Source organism: Hermetia illucens, chromosome 2 (assembly GCF_905115235.1).
Source record: "Hermetia illucens chromosome 2, iHerIll2.2.curated.20191125, whole genome shotgun sequence".
Lineage (NCBI taxonomy): Eukaryota > Metazoa > Arthropoda > Insecta > Diptera > Stratiomyidae > Hermetia > Hermetia illucens.
In genome coordinates this window covers 26552098-26562467 of record NC_051850.1, presented here as the reverse complement: position 1 = coordinate 26562467, position 10370 = coordinate 26552098, and the positions used below count along the sequence as shown (strand labels likewise).

The 10370-nt window shown below is 42.9% G+C and overlaps 2 protein-coding genes across 2 annotated transcripts; one reads left to right on the top strand and one right to left on the bottom strand.

Annotated features, from left to right (window-relative positions):
- LOC119649021 lies at nt 1-1235 on the bottom strand. Its single transcript, XM_038050976.1, has 2 exons — nt 980-1235; nt 1-916 (listed from the first exon to the last, which is right to left on the bottom strand). Exons 1-2 carry the CDS (start codon nt 980-982, stop codon nt 359-361), a joined length of 561 nt encoding a protein of 186 aa, XP_037906904.1. The 5' UTR covers nt 983-1235; the 3' UTR covers nt 1-358.
- A 2910-nt stretch (nt 1236-4145) lies between these two features.
- On the top strand, nt 4146-5343 carry LOC119649081. Its single transcript, XM_038051078.1, has 2 exons — nt 4146-4411; nt 4470-5343. The coding sequence occupies exons 1-2, from the start codon at nt 4370-4372 to the stop codon at nt 5025-5027; spliced, it is 600 nt and encodes a 199-aa protein (XP_037907006.1). The 5' UTR covers nt 4146-4369; the 3' UTR covers nt 5028-5343.
- Nucleotides 5344-10370: the final 5027 nt, after the last annotated feature.

The window sequence follows — 10370 nt, the reverse complement described above, 5'->3', positions numbered from 1 at the left end:
TTAAATTCTAAAATTTATTTCGGGATTTAGATTTAATCAGCACATACAAATCAAACTTTACATGAGTTTAAAAAAAGCTACTTTACATGCTGTGCTCTAAAAAATGAAATTCGGAAAACTAGCCTAAGCAAAATAAAAAGCATATATGCACTTCAAGCAGCCGGTGATGACCTTACGCAGATATCTATACGTCATATTACTTGAAAGCAGGACCAAACATATTACACGCAACCTGAAAACCCTCTGGAATATGACGAGTGCATTATAGCCATTGCCGGGAAGACCCTTTTAGAAGTTCAAAAAAACTCCATGAACTTTCTCTACTTAACATGCAGTTCTTGGGCATTCCACGAGAAAATTAGTACATAGGACGCATCCCTGGATTGGGTTGACAGTAAGGAGGACACGGCGGACATGGGGGATAAAAAGGCATCCTAGGCCCCGAGGGTACAGCGGGAGGACATGGAGGACACGTATACTGGGATGCTGGTTTGCAATTGAGGGTAGCTGGACCAATAGAATAGCAGCAATATTCCATTGGCTTTGGAACATCGACAACTTGCGGGGCAGGTTGACATAATATTGCCTGGCACACTTCCTTCGGCTCACTGACTACTTTCGAACTACATTTAACTTCCGGCTCGGAAATTTTTATGGTTTTCCATGAAACTTTTGGCTGCTTAATAGTCTGCTTAACATATATTATTGATGGTTCTCTCCTTATATAAGTTTCATGGGACACGAAAGGGACGCTAATTTCCCTCATTCCATTAATAAGTTTAGGTTCGAGAATTTGTTTCTTCACGTAAATGACCTTGCGTTGCGTGAGCAGTCTGGGAGGGTGTTGCACAGTTATGGCCCTCTGCCCCAATTTTGGTCCAGGTTCCATCATTGGCATCATCTGTTGGCCGCCATACTGTAAGAGATAAGGACGTGTTTAGAAGGATTCAATCGAAACTAAAACTCCTCACTGTTTTACCATTATGTTTAACCTACAAGGAGGGCCCACAACTAGCGCTTATCCCGAAGTATACAGTGACTGCTATGGAAACGCAAAGTACTTTACAAATTTAAGGTTCTGGCAAATTTAAATGAACTTAAAACTTAAGATTTGTTTTTTTCTTTTATTCTAAAATCTTCTGATTTTTATTTTTTATATTTGTTATTCCACTTTAAAATTCATCTACTAAATATTAACTATTTTATAATCCACCGAACTGCTTTCAATTGCTTATACGAGCCGACTAATTAGTATTTTTGACGGACCTCTAACGTTATTGTCTTTCGTAAATATTCAGTAAGTAGGCATAGGAAAGTATTTGAAACTTGTACTTGTATCAAAGTAATATAATATGCACAATCAGTCCTCACAACAGGGTAGTGGAAAGGAGGTGATTCCCCCGGAGTTTTCTGGGGAACCCAGCATAGAAATTCAAATGAAAAAGTGGTAGGGGAGGGCAGAATTTTAACCCCAGACCCGTATATTTTTCATCCCGGAACCGATTTTTGTAGCATAATTTCTTTCGGTAACTATCGGCATCAGTTGCAATCAGAGGACAAAGTCCCAAAGGAAATAAGCCTTAGCAGGTCCTTAAACTTTAGCTGGAGGGACTAGAGATTCATCTAAGCCTAAAGGTTTGTATGAATTTTCCAAAAAGTGTGCCAATCTCATTGAGCTAGCAATATCATCAAATGTCTGTCATTATATATTTGGGTTTACGGGCCTCACATGAAATTCAAAGCCATTAAGCCTGACATAAAATTCAAAGGCCTCCATATTTATTTTATAGGCTTTATTATATAAAAACAAAGAGCCCCACAGTGTAATTTTAAGTAAAACAGTGCTGGAGGAGACCATTTCCGCCTACTAAACGATTTGTTGTATTATGTCTGAGAGTTTAGGGAAGGAAGCTCTTTCAGCAACGTACCCTCAACAATCCCGTCAATACATAATTTTGATTTAACCGATCACTGAGTATTTAGCTGCGTCATACACCCTACTATAATCGTTGGGGAACAGCGCTTTTAGTTCGAAGGATACTAATGTTTCATCACTTTGTATCCTCCCGGCCTCGTTGAGTTTGGCAATGACTGCTCTGCCGTTTTCCACTGCTCTTTTTCCAATTTTTAGGCCTAACAAAAAAGAGTGTACGGAAAAAAGCGGCATTTATAAGATTTCCTGCCCAGACTGCGACAAGATTTACGTAGGGCAAACAAAACGGTTAGTCCACACCAGGTTGTTAGAATATTTAAAGGAGACCGAATCCGCTAAAAATAAGAATAACCCCCACATAAGGTCCGCGCTTGCCAGACATATAATAGAGCAGGGACACCATTTGTCGTTGGACAACGCCAATATCTTGAAGGTGGTGAAAGATGTTAGGAGACTGGATCCCTACGAGAGTCTCCACATCTCGAAAATTCCCCCCAAAAAAGGCTAAAGCCGGGGTTTTTTATAATTAGTTGTACGAAGTGCACTTTCCACATTGGTTTTCAACAAGTGGGTGCTGCCTAAGTGCCTTCCCACGAATGTGACGTTGAACCAGTTTCTCCAGACATTTCAGCGAAAATGATGTTAAGCTGGTTTGCCTGAAGTTCTTTGTATTTGAATAGTCATCTTTCCCAGGCATAGGCAAGAAGACTACCTTCACTATCCGTCAAGAGGAAGGCACGTAGCCCAGAACAAGACATCCTCGAAAAATATTTCTTAAAAGTTACTCTAAGTAGTCTAGTAATCTAAGTATGTAGTAAGTAGTCTAAGAGTATAGAGCCAGGTGCTTTGAAATGTTCAAATGTAGTATAGTACATATGGTTGATTCCCGAGTCGCTGCAGTTCTCGATTCCACCAAGGAATTGTTTTACCCCGTTGGCCCCGGGAAATAGGAAAGTTTGCGATTCAGAGTTTCCAATTGATTTTCTATTACCAATGGAGTCTTTAGTCACCTAGGGAGCTCCACTTTTCCGCCAAAAAATTCATTGAATTTTTTCCAATCCGTTTTCCTAGGAATCTATCTTTGTATTGCAAACTGAACGGCCCTGTGAACAGAATTGTCTCAGCATAGCTGCTTCTAACAATTTTGAAATCAGGACGCAGGCCCTCGGTCTCAAGAATCTTTCATCGAAGATCTTCTATTCCCCTTTACTGATCCAATACCACAGATTTTGTTAAAACGAACCCATGACTCTTGAACCAAAAATATATAAGGACAGTCCTGGAACTTTGCGAGCCTTGCTGGCAGTAGATAGGAAGAGCCTTTGGTGTGCCGCTAACTGAAAAGTCTCCTGCGTTCAGTGTGGATCTCACTGGGGTTACCAGCTTGTCCTCACCTTTTGCCGAAAGTCTCGCTTTCTTGCGTCCGATTTTTCTGGATATCGCAATGCTTGGTGGTGTAGCAACGACCATGTCCTCATTCCCAAGAAACTTCGCCTTCTTTCGCAGTACCTTCCATTGTCGTCGGCTGGGAGCCCCCAAGGTTCACGGTGTCTACGCTGCATGGATCTGTTTCCACATACCAGTTGCGTCCACACCACTAGCTTCCCTTTCTTCCGCAGGTAAGCCTGTAGTGGCTTCTCCTTTACGGCTGAAGTTTCTTTCTCCCAAACCTTCAACTCCGGTTTTTTGGAAGAGCTAGAAAACAGTGTAACCGACAAGCCAACTGTAGTCAGGTTTCCAGCTTCTCTCATTAAGGGAGTTTCTGTACTATCGTTTCTGGCTGACCTGGTGAATCTGCAGCATTATCCATGCGAAGAGGTGCCCCTGCTGGGAAATCTAACAACTCCGCTAAAGTTGATTGAAAAGTCAAAGTCGATGGGAAGCCGCAAGCCTATAAAGAAGCGATGGCTTGATATGCTAGATGGTGATTTGAAAGTGGCCAACCTGATCCAGACGAGCTGCCTCTGATACCGATTCAGACAAAAGCTAAAGAAAGGGGCAAAGATGCTTGTAGGAGGCAACATTCAATTGTAACTTTATAGACGGGTAGTTGTTTCGCGCCATTAAGTCGATCTACAAATTTAGAGAAAATAAGCCAAACTTCATCAAAGCTACAATGTATAAATTAATTGAAAACACTTTAATATTCATGTCCCTAATTTTATGTATACTTTGATCTGCATTAAAATTTGATAGAAACTTCCTCGGATCACGGGATTTCGCTTGTTTTTATTAGAAGTTTAGATGCAATTGGAAGAAGTTCGGTGAACTATAAAAATTCTTGTTTAGTTTAAGCGTCAAATTTTAAAGAGTTTCAATTTCTCTAATCAATTTTCAATCTAGTTTAAGAAAAAACTAATTTTAAGTTAAAATTGTTTGGTAATCCTAAAATCGTGGTAGAAACTTTAAAGGAAGATTATAAGGACCTTTTAAAAAATGGCTACACTCATGTCCCGACCTCCAATGCAAAATACTTCAGTAACAAATTTAATGTACAATTTGCCCTGTGAATTCCTCCATTTCTTATCCTTTTTAGCATTTTGCGTTCCCGGGAATGGCTCAACCGGAGCCGGGACCAGAGCTGGCCCAGAGGTCGATAACTGTTCAACAGCCCCCATATATCTGTGTTCGGAAGAAGGTAATTTACGTGCGGACTATTCGTCGGGAGCCGAAACTGATTAACGGAATGAGAGAAATCGCGGTCCCTTTTGTAACGGAAGAAAGAATGATATCGCGAGTACCCATAAAAACATATGTTGAGCAACGTTTCAAAGTACCAAAGGTAACATGGAAAACAGTCATCATTCCCGAGGCAGAAGTCAAATGCGAAAAGAAACTTGTATCGGAACCAAGGGAAGTATGCCAGGCGGTATTATGCCAACCTCTTCCTCAAGTTATCCCCGTGCCTCAACCGCAAGAATATTGTTGTTATTCTACTGGTCCAGCTTCTCTCAATTGCAAGCCAGCTGCTAGTTATCAATGCACTGAATGCCCTCCTCACGTTTCTCCAGGACCGAGTATGCCATTCTTCCCTCCATGCCCACCATGTCCTCCGCATTGCACTCCTGCACCTGGTCTGCAACGTTTATGTTGAGTTGAAGCAGGATGTGCATCGGAACTAGCTACTATTTGGTATAGTTATTATGATTCCTTGCAAGCTTGACGTGGAGAGTCTTCCATATATATTATGTGCACTTGAAGGTATTCGATGAGGTTGGTATAAATTCGCCTAATATGACGTGCATTGTACTCTAATGAAAGGTACAGCCTCAAATATCTTCCATATTCATCAAGGTTGACTTTCCATTGTAATTTTTGATTAGAGCGCTGTTTTTAAGTTGTCCTGTGAGTGAATTTAATGAATTTTACGTGCTCTGTGGCTCCAGAATTTTGAAATATATATTTGATAACAAAGAAAGTGTCCCACGAATCAATACTCCTTTCAGGAAGACATCGTAGTTGATATAGATTGGATTTTTGAAAAAAATCGCATGCATAGACCTCTTCTGCCAAATGGAGCCTGTGTTCTGGTATTAATGGATCTCTGACACTAAATATTATTCGATTAGCAGTTCCCGAAGCAACAATTGACAGAGAGGATATATCGCCCTTGTGGGAAAGGACCAGATTTTAGATCAAGTAGCGATTTACGACCTTTACCTATTGATGTGTTGAGAAATTCATCTTCCTACGGATTGTAGATGGACACTTCTTTGCATAACTCCGATGCATGCACCAAGATAGATGGAACACAAGAGTAATATGGAAGACTAGAAAAGGAAATAACTTGATGTTTAGAACTTCATTACACCAGGGACTTTTAAAAATATGCAGGCAAATTCTCGGGGGATATCTCTGCATTACTGCAGTGGTGTGGCCTTGTGAAAATTTTAGCTACCGTTGTATTTAATGCTATAAATGGTTCAAAGAGGAAGATGTGCAAATGAAATACGGGCAAACCAAGACTACTCATAACAAATGCACATGCGAGGAGAGAGCACTCACTGATCGATGATCCCATCTCATTTGTGCAATAAGGGATCTGTATGCCTTAGGACTAGTCGTCTGTATACCTTAGGACTAGTCGTTAGGATCGATCTTTTACAATAGGTCGGGGATGGGAGAAAAGGGTTACAACCAGAAGTCGAAATCCGCTACCACGCAGGCAATATGAATGGCACCTAACTCCATAGCCACTAACTATGATATGTAACTAACACAAAGCTGTCTCTTAAGGTCTCTAATAGTTTAGCCACCTGTTGCTTTGCCTGCGGCTCTAATTCATGTTCCATACATCATAAAGATTCCTGTAAGGTTCACTTCAGAAGTGGTTTTGGAATGTGAATTCTGAGCGTTTTTTCTTTCCAGTTAACACCCAATTTAGTTCTAGACATTTGACGCTAGCAACGTGGCTATTGCTTTCCCTCCTTCCCATGAGGCTTGACCATGATGTAGATAGCCACGAAGTAAAATCCATTATGCTTTGAAGGGTTTTTTTGGGAGTAGGGTAGGTGAATGCGTTTACGCACAGAGTGTAGTCAACTGGCCGATCGATATGGGGCGCAGAGTCAGGATGACTACTTCGGTTTTTTTTCCAGCCCAAGGCCGAAAACGTGAGCAGTTATCCATCCACTTACCTGTGGCATCAATATGCCAAGTCTGCTTTTCGCCTGTTCAACAGTGCGTTCGGCAACAAGTGCTGCAAAGTCGTCTGCATAACCGACCAGGCACAACTCTTAGGGTATATCGAGTTTCAGCAGACTATCATAGGAAGCGTTCCAGAGGTGCGGCCATAGGATGGATCCCTGTGCTACTCCCGACGTGATTTCCATCCTCCTTTGGCCCTCTAGCGTTTCATAAAGCAGGGAGCGGTCTTTCAGATAATGCTTCAATGGCAGTCAAGATCCCGGTTTTTTTTAGAGCACCTGGGCTCTAGGCTGGAAACAAGAGTCTTTTCCCGCAATAACCCCTTGACCGCTTCGCAGAACGTACTCTGGCTAGTCGTCTTCGGGCCCAGTTCGACGAGAACTGCGCTACTCCTTGTTTTTTGTATTGAAGACGTCTCTGCTCCTTTGTTTTCAGGTTTCATCCCGTGGCGGATCTCACTAAGGACTTGGCTTAATAAGCAAAGCCGACGGTCTAGACCTTATTCGTTTCCTCGTTTTTTCTGCTCCTGAATTTTGGTTGGCAGCCTCCTTGGCTTTGGACAGACGTTTCTCTGGCGGCGGAGTCAATTGCTTCCTTTTTCGTTTTTCACCTTCTTTTTTTTGGGCTCTGGAAACTACTTCAATAAAACCTCCTTCAGGCACGTCGCCCTCTTTCCGCGCTATGCAGTGGACTATCTGCGATCCTTTTGACCCAAGCAGCGTTCTCAGCGGGGAGTGCGACTGTTTCTGCTCTCCAATCATCCTCCGCTGCTCTCCACGTTCACATATAGAAGGAGATGCGGTCTAATAGTTCCTTCCTTTACTGACGTTCCTCTGGAAGATCGTTACCGACCGCATACGCTTTACCACTGCTGCGCATTTCCCGATGAGCCTTTCCTCTTTGGCTCTAGCTAGGACGATCGACTGCACTTGCACTCGGTTTATGTCCGAATCCATCTGCTGAGGACTGGCGATTCTGACTGGGCTTTCTTTCAGAACAGGGGCACTACAAGGTATTGGAGTTGCCATCTTCGCATGGTTAGTCGCCGCGCTTGATAAGGCTTCCTCTTTATTTGGGGGCCCCCGTGTCACATCGGGTATGTCAACCCTCGCTGCCTCTTTTGCTGATCGCTGCGGTGAACGACGCAGGCGGTTACAAGTTAGCGTGCTGCACTGGGTGTTGCTAGTATGCGTGCCATAGGGGTTCCTGCAAAATGGCACTTGACGGCGGAGGTTGAGTAGGACCAGGCAAAAGCGCTACAGCCACTCCCCCACTAAAATTTGCTTGAATTGAAGGAAGTGGACCTTCTAGCTAGGCTCAGATAGCCGAAAGTGGACCATTTGGATATTTTCCTCCGACTGGTGTGTAAAGTTGTCTTTAGTAAAATGGCCTGCTCCAGCGAACTAATCGACACAGTGGTTTGACATCGGCTTGGATGATGTAGCGATTGTCGTCAATCGTTATGTAAGGAGGTATTAACAGTTGCTTTGTAACTTCAGCGACTGGAAGACACGCGTAGGGACTTTGGCTTGATATGGTACTCTGTTGCTTCTCGTATTCGCAAGTAATCCAGGAAAAAAATAGGTGTAATGGGCAAGTCTTCTAAGATGAAGAATGTTGCTGGCACTATTAATATTATGCAGTCTGTTCTGAGGATATGTTTTTCTTGTAAGCGGTCCTGAGCCCCTAAGACACAATTTGAAAAACCTCGATACAGAACGTGTGATGCTGGTATATGAGTGCTGCTGCCAAGATACCGTATCGGCGCTCGATCATATCGTTACCCTGCGATGAGAAGAGTTTTTTTCTTATTAGGAATGGAGGGAACCCTGAATCCTCCATTTACGTGAACAATTAGAGAGAAACTACCTCTCTCCATGAGCTTGTCGTTTTGGGCTTACCTCCAAAATTATTATATTTTTTGTAAAGACTACAACGGTTTCGACAGGAGTAGAGGCAACTCCTCAGACGCTTCCTTTGAGCAGTTTGTTTGGATTTATTCTCCTTCTTACTACACGAACCGAACCGGTAGGAAGCGTGCTACCTCTAGAAAAATGGTTCAATTCAAACTGCAATGAAGCGTCGTTGCTTCTGTAATCGAGAAGTCTACCTGGGTTTTTCGTTGAATCTAGTAGCATGCTCATTGGACAAACATATGAGTGACGAAGTTTTCCTCGGCTGGAATGTGGACGTTGTTCAATTAAATCAAGCTGCTGCATCTAGCGTGAAGAAGTTAGTGGTGGTGGTGGTCAATAACTTTCTAGAAAAAAATGAGAGGGGAACATTTGCAATTTCCTCCAATGGACTGCCGATCCCGGTTGAAGATATTTTCGTCGAGGGAACGATTTTAGCATGTGAATGAAGAAAATTCAACATTGACAGGACATCAACAGGAGCTTTTATCTACGCTTCAGATGTTTCTATGATCCGCGGGTTCTAATCTATTGGTGCCTTGTCACCCTTCTTTGTGTTTCGAAACTGATTGCTGAGTAGCGTCTGTGCTTGAACTGCATTCGGGATATTCGCTCTGAAATCGTACTTGAATCCCCAGGGTATTTCTCTGGCCTGAACTAGATGGCCTCAAATTTCTCCAGATGTGTGTTGAAGGCACATGCTTGGACCGTAAAACCCAGAAGGATGGTTTCTCGCTTTCCAAACACACACTTATTCCAGGTGCTCGAGGTGATGTTGCATATCGGACGATGAAATGGAAAGATCATCATCAAGTAGATGACGAAATCTAGGTGTCCAAGAACACTGAATATGTATTGCTGAAGTTTTAGATCTTTAGGGTCTAGAATCATCCACCCGAATTTAAAAGTTTGAATGGTATATTTGCTGCTAGTTTTGTAGTGATTTCTTCTGCAACCGCGATTTGATAGTATGGCCGAATCGAGCCCATTGTAAAATAGGCCGTTCTATCATGTATTTGTAGAATTTGTCGTCTTAATCCTGTGCGTGTTTGCACCCCTCTGACCCAGAAGCGCTCGCGATCAGTCTTTGTAATCTACTCCTCCTCGACTTGGCGCATGTATGCCGCCGTCGTCATCTAAAGGCAGTGGTTCTTAAATAGTGCAGACTGCGCCCCCAAGGGACCGTCAAGAGCAGACTCTAACTAGTGCGTTAGCCTGCTCAATCAATTCATGTTCCTATGGCCGGGAACCCAGGGCAGAGTGACCGTAGGGCTTCGTAGTCAGCATTCGGTTTCATGTAGTCTGATAGCACTGCACGCTGAAGTGTATTTAATGTGGAAGTCCAAGGGAATATATGGAAGAGTACATTAAGAACGTTTGCCGGGCAAAACCCTAGAATCTCAGTTGCATTTGCACATGTGGTTCTTTGAATTCTACCAAGCTTGGTTCGATTGTACTGGTTGCTCAGCGCCAGCTACCACACAATAGAATCGTGCGTTAGGATGGACGAACCATGACTCTGTGCGGAACCATCTTCGATTGAAAACCCCATTTCCTTGCAAAGTTGCTTACGCAGGACGTGGGATGGAACCTTACGAAATACTGTATGTTCAAAGAGCTTCCATTCCAGCTGCTTGAAGGTCTGTTGCACGTTAAACTTTGTTTTTGTGGCCTTGAGTTTTGCGCCAAGCAGTCGGCCTATCGGGATTTTATTCATTATGTGATTCTTGACTGACGTGGTTGGCCGTGCGATAAGACCTTCGATGTTTACGAAATGCTTGTATATAGTAGTTTGTGGCAGGATTTCAATTTTCTTCTGCGAGCCATCTTTTGGTGTTTGGATTGAATACAAAGTTGAAATTGAGTGGATGAGTCTG

Coding starts and splice junctions, on each gene's coding strand:
- LOC119649081 (XM_038051078.1), top strand. CDS start 4,370: ATGGCTACACTCATGTCCCGACCTCCAATGCAAAATACTTCA. Junction 4,412..4,469: donor CTCCAATGCAAAATACTTCA/GTAACAAATTTA, acceptor TATCCTTTTTAG/CATTTTGCGTTCCCGGGAAT.